General features: G+C 45.1%; 1 protein-coding gene across 1 annotated transcript in view; it reads right to left on the bottom strand.

Annotated features, from left to right (window-relative positions):
• KCNH5 (potassium voltage-gated channel subfamily H member 5) overlaps positions 1 to 21,297 on the bottom strand; it is a 196,143-nt gene that overhangs the window by 129,925 nt on the left and 44,921 nt on the right. Inside the window, exons 5-7 of the mRNA XM_083611785.1 lie at positions 21,038 to 21,153; positions 19,859 to 20,251; positions 3,696 to 4,125 (exon numbers count right to left, since the gene is read on the bottom strand). Of these exons, the coding sequence (XP_083467911.1) occupies positions 3,696 to 4,125; positions 19,859 to 20,251; positions 21,038 to 21,153 (939 nt within the window). The remainder of the gene's footprint in view (positions 1 to 3,695; positions 4,126 to 19,858; positions 20,252 to 21,037; positions 21,154 to 21,297) is intronic.

Genomic DNA, 21,297 nt, shown 5'->3' with positions numbered 1-21,297 from the left:
CTACACTGACGGACAGTGGCTTTCCAGGATTTCAGAAAGGATCCTCTCCCAGTGTTACCTGGAGATGTTGTGATTATACCTGGGACCTTCTGAATGCCAAGCAGATGCTCTTCTGCTGAGCGATGTTCATTTGCCGAATTCCAAAACAAGCAGCAAAAGTTTGAAGAGCTGGACCCTCTAACTGCAGAGGCAGAGCATAGCCATCTGAACATTTCTGAGGTCAGCTGAAAAGGTTTTGCCCAAACTAGCACAATATCCCCAGACTGCTCACACACCTCTTGGTTGTTCTTTCTTTCTTTCTTTTTAATTTTATTTCACTTTTTATTTTTGCAGTCAGCTATTTTGAAACAACGGGCTCAAAGTGTCCACTGGGTTTTGTTTTGTTGAAAGAAAGAAAGAAAGAAAGAAAGAAAGAAAGAAAGAAAGAAAGAAAGAAAGAAAGGAAGGAAGGAAGGAAGGAAGGAAGGAAGGAAGGAGACAATGCAGCAAGTTCCAATTTGCAACAGGGTGAAGTGGTTATGAAAAAACAACACTCTCAAGCAGGCCTGTGTAGCTTGTAACCCATTTGAGTGAATGCAGCTCTGCAGCCAAGTATTGACAGACCTTCATGGGGTGGGGCTTTTGCCCAGTATTACTTAGATGATATGTAAAGCCCTGCTTGCAGGGACGCGGGTGGCGCTGTGGGTTAAACCACAGAGCCTAGGACTTGCCGATCAGAAGGTCGGCAGTTCGAATCCCCGCCACGGGGTGAGCTCCCGTTGCTCAGTCCCTGCTCCTGCCAACCTAGCAGTTCAAAAGCACGTCAAAGTGCAAGTAGATAAATAGGTACCACTGTGGTGGGAAGGTAAACGGCGTTTCTGTGCACTGCTCTGGTTCGCCAGAAGCAGCTTAGTCATGCTAGCCACATGACCCGGAAGCTGTATGCCGGCTCCCTCGGCCAATAAAGTGAGATGAGCACCGCAACCCCAGAGTCGGCCATGACTGGACCTAATGGTCAGGGGTCCCTTTACCTTTACCTTTAAAGCCCTGCTTTACCAGAGACCAGAGACCCATCTAATTCAGCATCCTGCTTCCCCCAGTTGGCCAGCCAGATGACAGATGGGAAGCCCACGAGCAGATCCTTCAGCCATTGGTGTTCTTCAGCAATAGGTGTTCAACTGGCATCCTACCCCTGATTCTGGAGCTAGACCATAGCCATCACGTCTAGATCCTCCTCGAACTCGTCTATTCCCCATTAGAGATCCCCCCCCCTTAAACTGGAGATGGTGGGGAGTAAACGTGGAACCTCCTGTACCCAAGCCACGTGCTCTATAGCAGACAGAGCTGACTTGTACCAAGTCATGCCATCAGTTCAACCAGCCTGATATTGTCTACTCAGGCTGACAGCAGCTCTCCAAGGTCTCACACAGTTCCCCCAGCCCAAAGACCCAAGATCCTTTCGTTAACAACCACAACCTTTTTGTGGGGTGGGGGCTGAAGAAGTCATATTGATATGCACTCCCCGTGCACACACAGGGTCAAATAGGACAAGGGGTACGAGACGGAGCATGCCACATGGCTTATAGACTGATTTGGGCTTAATGTGTCACAAGACGTTCTGCCTGGATGCAAAGCATGAGAACATCAGAGCATAAGAAAATCCTGCTGGATCAAGCTAGGGACCCGTCTGATTAACCATCGCTTTGTCTGTCCTGAATCATCTAACATTCACCTTTACTGGATGTCCCTGAGTTGAGAGAGGGGGAGAAAATAAATGTCTCTCGACACCATGCATAATTCCAGACCCCTCTTTCACGTCCTCTTGCTCGCCTTTTCCCTAAACTATGCAAGGCATGGCGACACATCAAGCAGTTAAAATTGTGATCTGCTCCTTCCTGAATCCTATCAGCATGCCTTACATTCATCCACACAACCTTGCGACAGCATTCCCCAGCCACTCAAAACTGTACTATGGTTTGAAGAGTCTCATCCAGCAGAATCGCTGCTGCTTTGAGAGCACACAGAAGAAGAAATTAGTCTCCTTTGTCCTGTCAGATTTAAGGATGCTCTAAGAGGAGCTGCAGATCTGCCACAAAAAATGAAAGCAGGGAGGAGAAGAACCCCTACAATCTATTGTGTCTAGAAACTGTCTCACTTGCCTCCAGCTCCCATGGTGACAACATGGGATTCCATTCTTAGCTGATAAAAATAGATGTCGCCTTCGCAAACCCAGCCCAAGCAGCAAAGCCTTTGCCCATTTTTCGAGAACTCACTGGAACGCCTCCGACACCAACGTCATTTCTAAGCCATCAAAATAATTTCAGCTGGACCTTCGATGAGCTGGGGCATGGTGTGCCATTTTAAACCAGTAAAGACATTTTAAGAGCAGATGAAATAAAATAATTGACTTGATCAATAGTTCCCAAAGTAGGGGGTAGCAACCCCAGTGTGGGGGCTTTCCTAGTGGGGCACTAAGAGGCAAGGGGACAGAGATGGGATGGGTGCCAGAGGGGTAAATGAGTATCGGACTTTTAAAACCTGTTATCACTGGATCCAGCTCAAGAGCTTTGTTGAATTAATTAAGCTAAACAGTCTTAATTGGGTTTTGAATAAATGTGCAATTAATCTTTACTGTTCTGAATTTCATTGTGTTATTATTCTTTTTAGTGGGTCATGGAAACCACTATTCTGAGTAATGCTTTTCATAGAGTAGCAGGCACTGGGGATGTGTTTATGGGACCAAGGGGAAAGTGGCTCTAAAAGGTTCGGGAGCCACAGGGCTAGAGAGATGCACTGATGCTGCAACATGGCTGTGGTTGTATAAACAGCATGGGAGGTGCTATCCAACCAACCAGTTGCACTAGGGAGAGGACTTTGAGCTATTCTCCTGTTCTCTTCCCTCCACAAGTCCACAACCCTCAGAGCATTCTTAGCCTCCTGTCACGCCAGAGGACAAGGCCTAACCCCGTTCTTGGTCCCTCCTCTTGGATCTAAGACCTTCAGCTCATCCTAGGACTGAGGACAACCTCTCCCTTAGGAATCTGCCTTATACAAAGCTAGGCCGTTGGTGTTTTTGTATTGTCTACATTGACAGGGGCAGAGATGCTTTGAAACTAACTAAGCTACAGGGCCTCTAATCTTGGAGTGGCCCCAGAAGCAACTTCAGTCCACATTGCTTAAAAACGTAGACCCAATTTGAGAGGCACAACTTAAACTGATCAATTTTTTTGTTGCATGTATTTCAAGAGTCCTAAAATTTGAGAGTCAATTGTGGTGTGTCACAGTACAGCAAAATTAAGCAAAAGCTGAGATTTAGTAGTTTGTTTGTTTTTTAAGTGCTGATCTACCATTGAAGAAGATAACAGTGGTTACCCAGACCTCATTGCTGGTTGAGAAGAGGGCCCCATAACAAATCAAGCTTCAAGCCCCCAAAATGTAGGTCTTCCACTGCCCACAAGCCCACATTTGGCCCCTGAGCCTGAGATTTGCTCCACCCCTGCAGTGGGCGACAGATTAGACCTCCAGGACAGCTTCCCTACCCCATAAACTGAGTCAAACGTCTACAGACCAAACTCCCGACCACTCAGTGCTAATGCAAGGAGCCCAGATTTCGTGATTCAGTTGCGACGATGCACCAGTCCCATGCAAAAAGAGAACCCGTAAGGAAAACCAATTATGAGAAATGCAAAGAGAGGAAAAGTGACCATCCTACTTACAGCCCACCATCATCATGGCCACTGAGAAGATCTTCTCTCCATCGGTGGTCGGAGCTATGTTCCCGAATCCTATTGTGGTAAGGCTTGTCATGGTAAAGTAGAGGGAAGTGATATAAAGCGAGTCTTTACTGGGTCCTCCTTCCCACTGCCCTGATCCCGTAGAGTTGTAGCGATATGGCGTTCCAATGCTCTCCGCCAATTGGCAGAGCCAGCTGTCCTTCTTGAGGGTATTGGTGATTTCATCAATGACCTCGTAGTCCCCGATGCTGTACCATATACAAGCAAGCCAGTGGGCTACTAGTCCAAAGACACAGACCAGAAGAACCAAAACCGCAGCACCATATTCCAGGTAATGGTCCAACTTCCTGGCCACGCGGCCCAGTCGCAGGAGACGCACCACTTTTAAGGAACTGAAGAGACTGCTGATACCCTAAGAAGGAAGGAGGGAAAGCTTTACTCACTTGCAAAATGATAAACACCACGTGCTCTTGTTTGCACTGAGACACCTGGGAGTAGGGGTGGGAGAGAGATTTGATTCAGTTCACATTTACAGGCAAATCTTTTAAACCCACATCTTCTGAAACAACACAAGAACTGAAACACAGCCTTCCTCTGAAATTCACACATCATTGAATTTTGCAATGCAGTTCTCCAATCGAACAGTGTTTACAGAAATACGTATATTAGAGGAAATGGTGCACAAAAATGAATGTGCTAGTGAAATCAACATACAATAATTATTTATCCAATTAGCTCCATATTATGCAATTATCCTTTCTTGGGAGTTTTTAAGCAGAGGTTGGACGGCCATCTGTCATGGATGCTTTAGCTGAGATTCCAGAATTGAAGTGTGTGAAGTGTGTGTGTGTGTGTGTGTGTGTGTGTGTGTGGATTGGATGATACTTGGCGACACTTCCAACTCTACAATTCTATGATTCTCTTATCACTCTTGTTTCACCCTAAGATCCCAGGGTGGGCTAAAACAATTAAAACACAACATTAGACATTCATCACATTAGAGGAAATTACTTGCAAAAATATGTGTTTTAGTCAAAACTGCAGACAAAAAAAAAAGTTTATGAGGAGATATTCACACAAAAATGCTAAAGAATTTCCATGTGAGCTTTTTACTGTGAAAAAAAAATGCATATTGCTGCAGAAATGTGAATTGGGAGCCATGAGAGAACCAATATTGGTAGGTCCTCCCTTCCTCAGTCTACTCTGACAGGACCACAAAGATTTCGTTTTCATTTTCACTGGAGATGTCAGGGATTGAACTTGGGACCTCCCACATACAAAATAGATGCTTTGCTGCTGAGCTATTTTGGAAGCAGATGATTGGGGAACAGTAAGCAGGGCTTGTTAGAAAAGACTTTGCTTATACTGTTGGCCAGTTGGTTTGAGAAAGCTCTGAATCTGCACAGCTTTCTTCCTTTCTTTGTTTGCCTTGGGAACATGTGAGCTTCCCAACTGGTCCCCTGGGAGTTTAAAAAAAAACCCATTGTGGATTGTTTGCTTAGTTCTGTATGAATGCTAATTAATGCCCAGGACATTGACTAAAAATGAACAGAAACATGAACTATTCTGCTGCCAAGAACAAAGGCTGGATTTTGTACTTTCTGCTGAAGAAGACCTGTAATATTCCTCTAATATTTACGTAGAATATTTTGAGCCACCAGGAATGCAAAACGTAGCCCCGGCATGGAAAAACTCAGCAACGTAAAGATTTGCTTGGGCTTCCACCCACTTGACCTCCATGGAACTTGAGTTAGTGGTGCTTTAAAAGCGACAAGTTGATTTCATTTGTTTCTATAAGACTGTGGTTCTGAAAGAGTGGAGATCTTCCTATGTTCTTCTGAGATTCTGAATAACCAAAGATGGTCAGATCACATAATCTTGCCTTCCTACATGGTTCTCAACCGAACATATGTCTAGCCACTGAAGACTAATTAGCTATCATGGCGATTGCTGAACGGCATCAACCACATGCAATTGCTTTACATGAGTGTTTTGTTTTTCCCCCCTTCGATGCTGTTGTTCATCTTTAAGTGACCATATGCCTTATGCTGGAAGTTGTACGTGAAAGGAGAGGGAGCCACGGGCTCATAATTAATTACAGTCTAAATTATAAATAACTAGCTCTTGCATTCAGAATCATTACTGACTCACTGCAGGAGCGCTCCAGCTAAAGAATTCCACAGTAAAAAAAGGGGGGGGGGAGCGATTCAACAGATTCAATGTTTCATTTAGCAGGAAGCAACGAGGCAAGTGTTCCTTCTTCCCATGCCAAGTTTAAATTGCCCTTTTCTACACATCATTATCGAATCAGTCTAGTCAAAATCTTGGATAATTATATTACAAACCTGTAAAACACTGGAGTTTATTTCAGTACAGGAGTAAAACTGAAGCTCCTTTATTTGTCTGCAATGTTTCTTCTTCTTCTTTAAAAAAAGGTCCCACACATTTTGCTATTTTTCATCCCAGTACATTACGGTAGAGATCAGCAGCTAAGAGGCCACCTGGGAAACTTGCCATGAGCAGGAGAAGACTCAGATGAGGACGACTTTCAGACTACTTCATTTGGAGCCATCCCAGCTGGAGACACAGCCCTGCCACCACCCTCCAACTCAGAGGATGTGTCTCCTACAGAACCTCTGCCCCCCCCCCACAAAGGCTATGAAATAACTCGAGGGACCTTTAACCAGCCAGCCAGATGCTCTAGACAGGCAAAGCCTACTCCACTCCAGGCCTGATTGGCCTACATAAGGCTTCATAAGAACCTAACAAGAGCTTGCTGAATCAGGCCACAGCCCACCTCATTCAGCATCCTATTCTCTTTTTTTTATAATAAATTTTTATTGGTTTTACAACATATATTAACACACAAAAACTAACAATTCACAACATAACACATTAACAAACAAACATATAAACACGTATAATTTCATAACCTTTTTTTCTTAAACCTTATTTCAACGACTTCCCCATACCTCCCTTTTCTGCATCCCTGTTTTAAACTTTTTCAGCAACCCCTAATTTCAATTACTTATGATTCAATTTCTTTGATCCTTTTTCTCTTACCCAATCATTTATCGCTGCAATTCTGTTTTACGTTACCCATGACATTTTAGCACTCATTAATTTTACAACAGTTCTTAAGATAAACTTTAAATTTCTTCCAATCTTCTTCCACCGTCTCTTTCCCTTGGTCACGGATTCTGCCAGTCATCTCCGCCAGTCCCATATAGTCAATCACCTTCGTCTGCCACTCTTCCAGCGTGGGTAGTTCTTGTGTCTTCCAGCATCCTATTCTCACAGTGGCCAACCTGGTGCCTGTGGAAGAAGCCCACAAGCAGGAGCCTAACAGCATTCTTCCCACTTGCAACTCCCAGCAGATAGTAGCCAGAGGCATACTGAGACCATGCCTAGAAGCCATTGATGGCCTTATCCTCCATGAATTTGCCTAATTCTCTTTGGCAGTAGGATAGCTCAGTTGGTTAGAGCATGGTGCTGATAACATCAAGGTTACAGGTTTGATCCCCGTAAGGGACAGCTACATATTCCTGCATGGCCAGGAGTTGGAACTAGATGATTCTTGGGGTCCCTTCCAACTCTACAATTCTATGATCCCTATGTAGATCTGTGACCTTTTAGTGCCAATGACATCCAGGGTTCTGAGAGAGGGAACTCTATCATGTCTCCCCTCACATGCATTTTCTCTAAACTAAAAAGGCCCAGATGTTGTTACCTTTCCCCTTGATCATTTTGGCTGTCCTTTTCTGAACCTTTTCCAACTCTGCAATATCCCTTTTGAGGTGAGGCAACCAGAACTGTACACAGTACACACAGTATTCCCAGTGCAGCCACACCATAGCTTTGTATAATTGCATTATGATATTGACAATTTTATTTTCAGTTCCTCTCCTAATGACCCCTAGCATGGAATGTGCCCTTTTCACAGCTGCTGCACAGTGGGTCAACATCTTTGTTGAGCTCCCTGCAGGGACAACTTCTCTTAGCAGGGCCCCCTGGAGCTCTCCAAGGTCCTGAAAGTTCTCTGCTTAGTTTGGACTTGTGACTGGACACTGCCTGTTTCCCTTGCAAACCCTCAAGTGCCCACAGAACTGGACACAAAGAGGCAAGTCCAGCCCCAAGAGAAAAATCAGCTATTTACCCTACCTGCCAAATCTAAAGAAAGAAATGTGTGTGAAAAGAGAAGTCACTTTGGGACAGGTGGGCTTTGGAGCTTGGAGATTCCCTGGCCCACCTCTGTCCACAATTGACACTTAAAGTGGTTGCATGACTGCTGAGAGCCGTAAATCATAAGCGGGTGGGAATTCTGCAAGCAAATGAACCCACAGAGAGAGACATTTCAAGTTGAGCGACTTATAAAGAGCTTAGCCCCTAAAGCCCCATGAGCTCTTTAATCCTTCTTTTCTGGTGTTAATGTTAGCAGCATACATATTCAAGGATCCCCACTCTTCATTCAGAGAGATTTCATTTCAAGGTAAATGATTAAGCACACTTACGCTTATAAATGCACCGCTGCTACAAAGCTCTAGCGGCCTTCCTTTGGAAAGCCAAATTTGGGGCCAGCCTAAGGAATGAGCAATGTGATCTCAGAGCCAGAATTTACATATAGCTGGGAGACCTGAGCTCACTTTGGGTATTACTGCTGCGATGCAGCAATTTAAGTAGATTGAGTGCTGCACCATAAGCACTGCTCCTCTCCATTGTCGTGTGGTTCATTTGGGCTGCTCTAGTGTTCAACTGATACTTTAGTACAAGGGAATCTCCAGTACATGCGGAGCACAGAAGCATCTGCTTAGATGGGAGCAGAAAAACTGAATGTCCCATGAATTCAGGTGGGCAGTCGGGGGTCCCTTCTAGGAGAAGGAACACTTTGCTGTTGCGTTGCTCATATCCAGCCTAGATTATTGTTTAATGCCATACGCTTGGTTGAAAATGTGGTAGCAAGCTTTTTCTCACTGCAACGAACACATCACACCAGTGGCAGAAGTAGCAGTGCTGCACCAGAAAAAGCTTCTTTTCCCTTCAACCATTTTCCACCAATGACTGAGAAGACCAGGAGAATTTGACTATATGATTTTGAACTCCCCTTGCTGCTTCTGAGTCTTCCTTTCCCTTACAAACTTCTCCTTCCAGCCACCTTCCAGCCTTTGTTCCTCTCTTTGCCCCAACCCCCCTTCCCTGGGCTTCCTGCATTCCCAGGACTTTTGTTTTCTTTGCCCCTCTCCTTGCCTTTCCTTCCATTGACCTCACTCTCCCTGTTTTTGTCCTACCCTACTCTTTCTTTCTTCCTGCCCTGCTCTCTCTGAGGCCCTGAGCTGCTCAGCCAATGGCAACAAGAGGTCCTCTGCCCACTGTTCCCTAACTTCACAGCAGCTCAGCCACCAGCGCGGAATCCCTTTGCACACTGCAATGTGGATTATTCCCTGTCTCCCCCTCTTCTTCCCATCCTGCATCTTGATTACCATTCTGGAGATGCTCCAAGCATTATGCCGTTTGCTTCCTCTACCAATTCCCTGCTGTGTACAGCAGCAAATGTTACAAATCAGCTTTGCTGCCGTCAGCTTTCTTCTAAGCCGGCGTCCAAAAGGATTACTTCATTTCCCTTGTTTCCTGAGCAAAACTCCCTTCTTTTTTCTGCCGCCACACCACTCCTCGTGGCCCAGTACCAAGGGGAAACGAGGGATCACAATGCTCCCCTGTGACATTTCAGAGGCCGAACGAGCCTTCAATTTAAAGCTGTCAGTTGTTAGCATGTCTCTCTCACATAGGATTTGAAATTAAATATTGTGCAACCAACATCTGTTTCCCCATTAACATATACAGTGCATTTGAGGGAGGGAAGTGTCTGAGAAGGGTAATTCAAATTAAATATCCTATAGCTTAAATACTCGGTTATAAATCTTACATAAACTGAGACACTCTAAACAAATGCTTCAGGCTCACTTCACCCCCAGGCTACCTCTGCAAACTTTTTGCTGTCTCTCTCTGGGGGATTGCCTAAGAGCAACTTGTACTAACTAAATTTTCCTTTCCCTCCAGCTCTCCATAGAATATTCATCCCATCCCATCTTTTTAAGTATTCTCCACCCCACACCAGCTTAGCACTGGCAGATCGTAGACTTCTGAACACCCAACAGCATTAAGAGTTGCATGGAATCAGAAGACACACATCACTGGGAAAGGTGCCTCTTTCACTAGATCGTTCCACTTTGTTTTTAGAGTTAAGGAAGCCACAGATTCAGTCTCAGAATGAGAGGGGCTCCTGTGTCTTAGTGATGAAGGCAAGGGGGCGTTAGTCCCACTTACAGGAAAAGTTGCATCTGCTGAAATTCAAGGAAGGGATGGAGCTCAGTGGTACAACATCTGCTTTGCATGCAGAGCGTTTCTGGTTCAATCCCTGGCATCTCCCAGTAAGACTGGGGGAACTGTCTGAAGACCTGGAAAGCTACTGCCTCTGTGTAGGCAATATTTAGAACATGGGTAAGCAAACTAAGGCCCGGGGGCCAGATCCAGCCCAATCGCCTTCTAAATCTGGCCCACGGACAGTCTGGGAATCAGTGTGTTTTTACATGAGTAGAATGTGTCCTTTTATTTAAAATACATCTCTGGGTTATTTGTGGGGCATAGGAATTCATTCATATATTTTTTTCAAAATATAGTCCAGCCCCCCACAAGGTCTGGGGGACAGTGGACTGGCCCCCTGCTGAAAAAGTTTGCTGACCCCTGAGCTAGAAGGACCAATGGCATAGCTGTCAACTGTCCCTTATTTGGCGGGAAAGTCCCTTATCCCAGCGCTGTGTCCTGCTGCTGTCCCTTATTGATGATGTCCCTTAAATTTCCCGGGTTTCAAAGGAAGCAGCTCCTCTCCCTCCCTCCCTGCCGGCCAGGGAGGAGGGAGGCTCAAACTGTGTTGCTTGGCTGCGTTGCTCACCCAATAAGGAGTCTAAGAACGACTGGGGGGTGGAGCTTGCATGCCTTGTGTGCGTTGCCTGGGGACTCGCCTTTGCTCAGCGCTTCCCAGCGGAGAGGTGACGGTAGTTTTCCTTGCTGCATCCCCTTTGCCGGTTTGCTGAGCTGTGGGAACCACCACTTGAGGCTTCATTTGGCTGCTGGCTGGGCTTTCTGCCTCGGGAGCTGCTTGACTAAAATCCCTTATTTTGGCTGCTGATCCCTTATTTTCGAGGCTGCTGGTCCCTTATTTTCAAATCTGTACGTTGACAACTATGACCAATGGTCAGACTGGGTGTGAGGCCACTTCCTACGATGTACCACAATAAAAGGAGCTTCTAGAGACATCCAACTCCCATCAGCCAGCATGGTCTATGGTCAGGAAGGGTGGCAGCTGGAGTCCAGCAACACCTGGAGAACCACAGGTTCTCCAGCCATGGCATATATATTTATTCCACTCAGAATTCATTGCCCTCTTCTATAGCATACAGGAATCAATGCTCATAAACTTTCCTTCAAGGGCTTAAGCAGAAGTAGCACTTTCTCAGGAAGCTATAGGAAATGGGAGTACTTCAGAGCTAATTGTGTTGGTTTTCCATTTGTACGGCTTGTCATGGTTTTCACAGGGAACATTAATACACTGAGGTCTTCTGAGCTGCTGCTGAGGAAATGAAGCAAGCTACACGCACATCCATCAAATCAGCAACAGAAGCCAGTTTCCCTGAGAACTGGTCTCCTGTATCCAAACCAGGCTTCGTAAGTTGCTGTTCACCTGGTGGCAAGCAGAAACTTCCTTCAGACAACCAGCCAAGGAAGCCAGGGCTTGCCCAATACATTTTGCTGCCTGCAGCAAAGCAACAAATACACACAAACAGTCAAGATACGTAATGTCCAAGGCCAATCAAGTTATTTTGGCACCTGAGGCAGATAATCCCATAAGTCACTCCACCATTCCCCAGCAGTAAAAATGCAATGATGATAAATAACCAGCCCTTTCACAAGACACCCCCCCCCAAAATAGGGTTCCAAAGGCACCAGCCTCACTCTGTCTAACGATAGGGCCAGCTTTGGATTCATTTATTTCCATTACTTGTGCCTTTTGCACAAGTGACAGGGTGGTTTGCAAAAAAAGCAAATCAGATAAAAGGAATACATACAATCAAGGAATAGCACAATCCTTAAAATAACATTTGCATAACACATCTCCAAATAGCAATTACCAGTCCCAGCAACCGAAACAAATCCATTTGTTTAATCAGATATTTCCTCCTACTAATGCCCAGCAGAAAGGGTGAGCCTTAACCAGCTGCCTAATGGGTATAAGGAGACAGGGCCAGACACACCTCAGTAGGGAAGTGCCACATGCAAGGGGCTACCACTGAAAAGGCCCTTCTCTGGGATTCCAAATCTTGTATCTGCTTGGACAACCAAGTAGATTTCATCTTCTGATCTTAATGCATGGGCAGGTAGTATGGGATAAGGTGTATTTTCAGATAGTTGGATGCTTTATAGAAAGATGTGATATTCAACCTTTTCTGGGTGGGGTTGCACTCCCCCTAAAGGATCAAGTATGTAGTCTGGGATCCTTTTATCCCACCTTTATTTATGGAGGTACACACTGCCTCTATGACAGGAAGGACCTTTGACTAGACTAGGTCTTCTTTTCTGCTACATTTCAACATTCAACTTTTTCTCTCCAGCCGCCACCCTCATCCTGGTCAACCATATATGTAACAGCTAGGAACCACAAGCCATCAAGGCTCTTTAAAAAACAACTCTTCTAGTCATCAAAAGCTGCTGAGCAATTATTTTCAGCTTCCTCCAGAACTTTGTGGCCCAAGACGCTTTGCTACCTCAAGAGCAGCACCTGTCCCCCCCCCCCCCGCTTACATTTCCGAGCACAATTCAAAGTGTTGGTGCTGACCTTTAAAGCCCTAAATGGCCTCGGTCCTGTATACCTGAAGGAGTGTCTCCACCCCCATCGTTCAGCCCGGACACTGAGGTCCAGCGCTGAGGGCCTTCTGATGGTTCCCTCACTGTGAGAAGTGAGGTTACAGGAAACCAGGCAGAGGACCTTCTCAGTAGTGGCGCCTGCCCTGTGGAACGCCCTCCCAGCAGATGTCAAGGCAATAAGCAACTATTTTACTTTTAAAAGACAACTGAAGGCGGCCCTGTTTAGGGAAGTTTTTAATGTCTGATGCTGTATTGTTTTTAATATTCGGTTGGAAGCCGCCCAGAGTGGCTGGGGAAACCCAGCCAGATGGGTGGGGCATAAATAAATTATTATTATTATTATTATTATTATTATTATTATTATTATTACTTATGTTTGAGGTGATGCTTTTAAACTTCGCAGCAACATTTAGGCATCGATTTCTTCCTTCTCCTAGCCCTCTGAATTCTGCCACCTGAAGCAGCCTGCTCCACTTCATTGCATGGTAGGGCTGTGCCCTGTTCCAGAAACATCATCTGTCCACTACTGGTCATTAGGAAGCAAGAGAAATGCTCCTCTCTGCATTTGGCACAACGCATCATTTCTGTGAAAATATTCATCCACGCAGTTCTGCTGTCTTCCTCATAGTTCTTCTGTCTTACACCTAATCTCTCATTTACCATGTCAATGTAGCTCTCCATCGCTATGTGGATTTGGTTTTTTCCTCCTCCTTGTACTGTTTGCAGTACTTGTCGGATCGTCCAAATTCCTCTAAGCTCTCTATTATCTTCTTGTCTCAGCATCTTCTGGCAGGTAAACCTACATCTCCTTGCTGGCATCAAAATCACTGCAGAACTTCCTTTCTGAATCTAAGTACTGTACTCAAGTCCCATTTCCTCCATATGACAGAGCCACGATTCTCCATTTCTCTATATCTAGATAACATTGTGCGCCAGATAGTGAGGAGTCTTCCAAAGTGTGTTGACCTAAATTTCCTTCCAAAGATATGATAGCTCCATTTGCCACTGCGGCACTTAGCCAAAGGGTTGCCATTCCCTACAGGTCAAGGTAAAGGAACCCCTGACAGTTAAGTCCAGCCGCGAATGACTCTGGGGTTGCGGCACTCATCTCACTTTACAGGCTGAGCAAACCGGCGTTTGTCCACTCCGCAGACAGTTTTTCCGGGTCATGTGGCCAGCATGACTAATCTGACGAAAATGCCGTTTACCTTCCCGCCAGAGTGGTACCTATTTATCTACTTGCACTGGCATGCTTTCGAACTGCTAGGTTGGCAGGAGCTGGGACAGAGCAACAGGAGCTCACTCTGTTGCAGGGATTCGAACCGCCGACCTTTTGATCGGCAAGCCCAAGAAGCTCTGTGGTTTAGACCACAGCCATCCCCTACCCCATCCCAAATACCATTCTCTGTTGGTGGTGCCACGATGGCAGGGTCTTAGCGGTGGCAGTTCCTCATCTGTGGAACACAGTTCCTAGTGAGGTGTGTCTGTCTCCCTCATTATTAACATTTGGGTGGAATGGGGGTGGGGGAGAGAATCCTGTTCACTCATGGCTGAAAAATACTGCTCCTGGCAACGTTGAAATTATTTCGCTATTGTGGCCCTTGATCTTTCTATTTAGAAAAGGTATTAAATGCTTGGTCAAAAGGCCCTCCAAACTGTCTACAAATAAAATTATGGCTAAGACATGGCTAAAATCCACAGATCAATGGAAAACAAATATGCATTATTATTATTCATAGAAACATGGAATTGAAGAGTTGGGCGCAGAGCTTCATCTAGTCCCTGCAATACAGGAATCACAGCTAAAGAACCCCTGGTGGAATCCAAACTTTCTTTAAAAACCTCCAAGGAAGGAGAGTCCACAGCCTTCCAAACTACTCAGTTCCGCTTGTTGTTGTTGTCACCATTGCAATCACCAACAATCAGCATTAAGAACAAATATAAAATTGTTTGTGTGTTCGGTTGTGTTTTAGAAACCCTGCAAATTATATTGCTTTGCAGTTTAATTGTTTGCTGTACCAGGCTCCTCTGAGAGAAAGGGAAGGACAGAACCTTAATAGCCAAATGTAAAAATAAACAAATAAAACTGTTGTGTATCCATTGCAGGGTCAATATATGAGGCAAGAGCCCCTGCTTTTTAGCCATGCTTCCTAATCACAAGACTACACCAGCTCACCAGAGGGTTGTGCATTGGCTGAGTCATAGCCTGCCATTATTTTCCGGTGGGATTCGCACAAATTACCAGGAAATTCAGGTTGCACAATTACAGTTGATTGCACAAAAACCCCTCCCCCTAAATGATCAGATTTTTCTTTGATAAGGAAACTGAGGAGGAAACACATGGGATAACCCATACTTTGATGCAACGTCATCTAACCTCCCCACAAATCAGAGTGAAGGTTTGTTAAATAGTCAAGATTCTCTAATCTCCCTGCAAACCAATCAGGATGAAGGCTCAATAAAGGAGTCACCAGGAAGAACCCATGATAAAAGTCATATAAACCTCTACAATTCTAGGATGCAAACTCTGAATTCACCTCCCAGGACTGTGTTTCAACACTGTGGATTCCCCACTCCCCACCCTTCCTGCTTTTCTTTCTTTCTTTCCCCAAATTATGTTTATTTGTGGCTGTGTGCGTATGTTTGCATGCCTTTTGTAGACTAGAACAGAAGAGTTAGTTAAGCAATGCAGCCCTAGCAGTAACACAAAGGCAGCTGCCAATGGAAACATCACAGGCTGCCAAAAGATGAATATGTATTTAGAATTATCCCCACAACAACAGATTGTGTTGCTTTGTACAACATGGCTGCAGATTCTGGGCATTGTTGCAGTACAAATATTATGCAAGGTGTGGAGGAAGTGGATAGAGAGAAGTCTCTCTCCCCGTATCTCATAATACGAAAACCTAACACCATCCAACGAAGCCGAACATTTGCCGATTCAGCACAGACAAAAGGAGGCTCTTTCCCACACTGCATATTAGTCAAACTGTGGAATTTGCCCCACAAAAGGCAGCGATGGCCAGCAACTTAGATGGCTTGAAAAGAGAATGAGACGAATTCATGGAGGAGATTGGCTATCAATGGCTACTAGTCACAATAGTCAGGGGAAAAACAAGGCTGTCCAGGGTTGTAAAGACTGCGGAGAGAATAATTGGGTGCACTCTTCCCACCTTGGATCAAATCTATGCTTCCAGGTGCCATAAGAAAGCTGCACAGATAGCGCAGGATAGTGCGCACCCCGGAAATGATCTCTTTCAGCTTCTGCCTTCTGGAAGAAGGTACAGGGTTATAAAGACTAGGACTAGCCGCCTGAGAAACAGTTTCTATCCAAATGCAATTTTGGTTTTAAACGCAGTGTAAGGTAGCCTTTATGTGGGTATATTGTATTCAATTATGGAGTATCAGAGTTTTTAGGGGCTAACCAGGCTGGGATAGCTGGGATGGCTTGTTGGTTTTTGAATGTCTGGTGTAGATTTCTTTCAATTTCGTTGTTCTGTATGGGACAATGACAATAAAGATTATCGTATCATAATGGAAGGTTCTCCAAGTGTCCCTATTTTCCAGGGACAGTTAGGGGGTTTACAAAAGCCATCCTGGTTTCTGATACAATCCCAGAATGTCCCTCTTTTCCTTAGGACGTCCCTATTTTCCTCAGAGAAATGTTGGAGGGCATGGAGTTATGCGACCCTTGGGCCAAGGAGATAAGTAACAATCCACCAACCAATCAATCTGCTTTATTAGCTTAGATAAGTAATTATACAACCTTTAGAAGACATCTGAAGGCAGCCCTGTATAGGGAAGTTTTTTTAAATGTTTAATGTTTTATTCTGTCTTCATATATGTTGGAAGCCATGCAGAGTGGCTGGGGCAACCCAGTCAGATGGGTGGGGTATAAAAATGGAATAGGGTGTCCCTATTTTCTTTGGAGGAATGTTGGAGGGTATGCAATGGCTATGTTCAGCTTCCACTGTCAGATGCAGTAAGTGCCTTTGAATTCCAGTTGCTGGAAACTACAGGAAGGGCATTGTGTCGTTGAGCTCAGGTCCTGTTTGTGAGCTTCCCGTGGGCATCTGGTTGGCCATTGTGAGAACATGATAAGAACATAAGAAGGGTCTGCTGGATCAGGCCAATGGACCACCTAGTCCAGCATCTTGTTTTCACAGTAGCCAACCTAATGGCACTGACCATCTATGGAAGGTGGACATAGACGGGAGAGATGGGCCATTGGCATAATTTTCTGGATGCTGAGCTAGATGCTGAACTGTTCTGACAAACAGACACGTTATGTGCAATGGGTGGGGTGGGAAATATCCAACATTGTGTCAATGGGTGAAGGGCTGAAAGGGAAATGCCTTGTTAATTGCAGGTATTCCCCCTATGACTATGAAATCCCCATCATTGGTATGATCAGTGCAGGTTCTTGCCCTCAACGCAACACCGCATTCCCTACATCACCAACTCCCAAGGAACTGCTATCTACTCCCAGTATAAAAAAAAAATAGCAGTGATCTACCCTCGGTCCTGTATACCTGAAGGAGCGTCTCCACCCCCATCGTTCAGCTGAGATCCAGCACTTCTGGCGGTTCCCTCATTGCGAGAAGTGAGGTTACAGGGAACCAGACAGAGGGCCTTCACGGTAATGGCGCCCGCCCTGTGGAACGCCCTCCCATCAGATGTGAAGGAAATAAGCAGCTATCTTCTCTTTAAAAGACATCTGAAGGCAGCCCTGTTTAGGGAAGTTTTTAATATTTAATGCTGTATTGTTTTGAACACTTGATTGGAAGCCTCCCAGAGTGGCTGGGGAAACTCAGCCAGATGGGCGGGGTATAAATAATAAATTATTATTATTATTATTATTATTATTATTATTATTATCATCATCATCATCATCATCATCATCATCATCATCATCATTATTGCCCATTGTCATTGCCAAGAGAATGCCGAGAGTTGTTGAGCTTTTTTTAGGTGGAGATGAGCCAGAGTTGTCGAACTTATTTGGGGGGGGGGCCCAAATAATACCGTGATCGACAAAAAACACCCCCACAATTGAACAATAGATCGCAATCGACCTGTTGGACATGCCTGCCCTACATCAAAGATGGGGGGAGCCTTTTTTTTTTCAGTTGAGGGGCCAGACTCCTCTATGGTCAATTTTCAGGGCACTGTATGCCTGTGGTGGGTGGGACCTGAGGGAAAAGTGGGCGGAGCAACAGGGTACAGCCACACACCTTACCCCATCCTGCAGCCAGGCATGGTCACAGCTCAAGGACACACTCCAGGCAGGAACAAGCACCCAGGGAGATCAAAGAGGGAGCTCACCAAGCGGTGTGGCTTGGGAAGAGACCCAGATGCCAGATAAAAAGGCCAGGATCTGTCCCCCTAGACCTGAGATTCCCAGCTGCAGCCCAAAGTAGAATCACAGAATCGTAGAGTTGGAAGGGATCCCTAGTCCAACCCCTTGCAGTGCAGGAATCTCAGCTAAAGCATCCATGACAGATGGCCATCCAACATCTGCTTAAAAACCTCCCAGGAAGGAGAGTCTGCCACCTCCCAAGGGAGACATCATGGATCTGTTTCTTGGTCGCATGTCTTGATCGCCCTTCAAAAATGATTCTTGCTGCTGTTTGAAAGAGCAAGTTTTCTCGGCATGGACAAAATCTGGTGCCGATAAGCAATGCTAAAATTTTAGCTCAGGCCTCGAGGGTGGGCATTAAAAATGAAACGTTACTTGACTGGGTGAATTAATGCCTTATGTTGAGGAGATGATGCATCTTCATTTAGAAAGAAGACTTCTTAATTTGGCATATTATTTACTCTTTGTCCTGCTCGTGTGTCAAGCTCGACATCTGTAGTGTTATAATGAATGCTTAAATAATATGCTTATTAAAAGCCTTTGTCTGTGGGCCTGACTGCTGTTGTTTTCGTGTTGATCGGCTTTTAGCTGTTGCCAGTTTTTCATTTTAATTCCAGATTTAGATATTAGAGTGAGGCAAGCTTCATCGGACTTTATTCTGAATATCTGTTCCCTCCAACCACCAGGTAAAGCTACCTTATTTTGCCACTTTTGACTTGTTTAACCTGGTGTTCCATCTAAAATTAATATCCTGCTTTGCTAATATAAGAATTAACAGGGTCTCTGCTATTTTCTCCCCCCAAGAACCTGCCTTTTTTCATTCTGTTGACAGATCTTGAGAATTGCTGGATTATACATTTTCAGAAAAGGGGAATCAGCCACTGGCCCAGTCTTCAAATAACACTAAACCATGGTTTGGCAGAAACAAGCAAACACAAGGGTTCATTGAGAAGACCAGCCACTGGGCTCTTCCTTTAGTCCTGCCATTGCCTTGTTACGTGGGACTAAGTGATGGTTTGGCTAAGTGTTACATCTGAAACCAAGTTCATGGTTTGTCTTCCCCATGAAAAAAAGAAAACCAAGAGCAAACCTTGGTTACAGTTCACAGCTTGTCTGGAGTGAGACCACCCACAAACCTGGGAATAGATGTGATGCTAAACCAAACCATGGCTTAGCCCGGATACTGCAGCAGCAGGAAGAGTGGAGGAATAGAGCAGCAGCTGCTGTCTTTGCTCTGGGAACCCATTTGTTTGTGCTAAGCCATTGTTTAGCTATGCATTACAAGCAAACTGGGTCATTGTATCTTTCTTCAGGCCAGCATCCCAAGGTGTAACCTAAAATCTAGTTGGCACCTAGGCAGTGAATAATGGTCCATTTGGGCACCAATTTCAGGCTGCCTTCCACCAGCCTCTACCTGCCTGCTTTCCCATTTACAACCAATCCAGAAGGTGGCACCTCCTCCTTCGTTTCAGTGCTTCCGTTGTAGAACTGAGCAGAGAGGAGAATGAGGATGAAAGCTTGGCTCTGGCTACACCTACTGTTGACCTCCCAGCCTTCTGCACCACCAGTTCCAATGGGCCCCAGAAACTGGTGAACCCAAGAGAGTTTCACCTAATAACTCTGCTACCTTCCCCCCACACTCCAATCTTAAGACTTACACCATTGCAGACCAGAAGCTTGCTCCCTATTCTGTGGCATTTACCTTGACCTACTATGGATTTTGTGAGCTTCATATGTTCCCATTGATTTCAGTGCAAGAGAATTAGCTTAACTGGAAGTGCTCTAACATTTGGTCACGACCCACTTTCGGAACATTATAAACTACAGAACCTCAAGCAGTCCTGGGCAAAACCAGATTGAGATTGCTTACCTCATCCACATTCTCAAAGGCATTGATGATGTCATAAGGTAAACATGACAAAAGGTCTATCACGAACCAGGTTTTCAGGTAGTTCATCCTGATGAGTTTGGGATCTGAGATGACCTCTCCACCAGGTCCAACAAAGGTTGTGTGAAAATTCAGGACTATGTCCACCAGGAAAATAACGTCCACCACGCTATCCAGAACCAACCATGCAATGTTGTTCTGCTTGGTTTTGAAGGACACGTTGTAAGGAACCATGATGGCCGTGTAGAAGGTGAGGATTAAGATGACCCAGTCCCAAGTGGTCTTGAAAGCGCAGTAGTGTAAAATGATATGTGGTGGAGTCTTTGGGGCTTCTTGCTTGTATTGTGGAAGAATATCGGAACCCAGCTGGAGAACCTTAAAATAAAAGATATAATAATAATAATAATAATAATAATAATAATAATAATAATAATATTTTTTTATTTATACCCCGCCCTCCCCAGCCAAGGCCGGGCTCAGAGCGGCTATATGCAGGTGTTACCACATGGGTTATTGCTCATTACATCATGAACTCCCACAAACCCAATTCAAGGAAAGACAGCATCTCAGTGGTAGAGTATGCTGAAGGTTCTAACTTCAATCCCTGGCATCTCCAGGTAACTTTGGGAATGTCCCTTGCCTCAAATCCTAGAAAGCCATTTCCAGTCAGTATAGACATTACTGAGCTGAATGAACTAGTGGTCTGACTCAGTGTGAGGCAGCTCTATATATTTCCTATGTAAAAGGATGGGGTAGAGGTCCTCATCTAAATAAATAAGTTGTAAGATCTTGGGGGCTGGGACCTGTCTTCTAATGCTAACGAGAGGTGTGTGTGTGTAATCATTATTACCACCACTACTGTCATCATCAGTAAGTAAAAATATTTTTCATTCTTGCCCTTTTGATCCGCTGGCTTCCCATCCTACTCCATCACCATCCTAGAACAATCAAAGCTTTCTCTCTATCTCTCTTTCTTGGTGTTGCTTCCATCTCAACAAGGTCTTTTCTTCCTGGGAAAGGAAATGTGGCCCTGCAGCTTATACCTGAAACTTTGGCTGGTGGTTCTTTCTGTCTGCAGTGTTACACATACACACACACAGACACACACACACACACACACAGTTTCAGATCAGGAGAGGAGAGCATTTGTTTGACACTTACTTCAGCTAACCGTGAGTGTTTATGGACCACCTCGGCTTTGTTCATAGGCGTTAGCTGCTGCAGAACACTCCGACTGTTCGTCAAAGCTCGTGTCAATCGAGCAAACTTCGTCCAGCCTGCAAAGAGGAAGGGGAACACTGTGAGGTTCACTGGTTGGCAATGGCCATCGGTCATCTTCTCATTCAGAACATAGTGGTCGCAACAATGTCCCAGTGCCAGCATTGGTATCCAAATGCTATTCCTACAGTCCATCTTAGAAC

The sequence above is a fragment of the Podarcis filfolensis genome, assembly GCF_964270895.1.
Source record: "Podarcis filfolensis genome assembly, chromosome: 1".
Classification (NCBI taxonomy): Eukaryota; Metazoa; Chordata; class Lepidosauria; order Squamata; family Lacertidae; genus Podarcis; species Podarcis filfolensis.
Note: the sequence above shows the minus strand (reverse complement) of the source record. Positions and strands in the feature narration are given on the sequence as shown.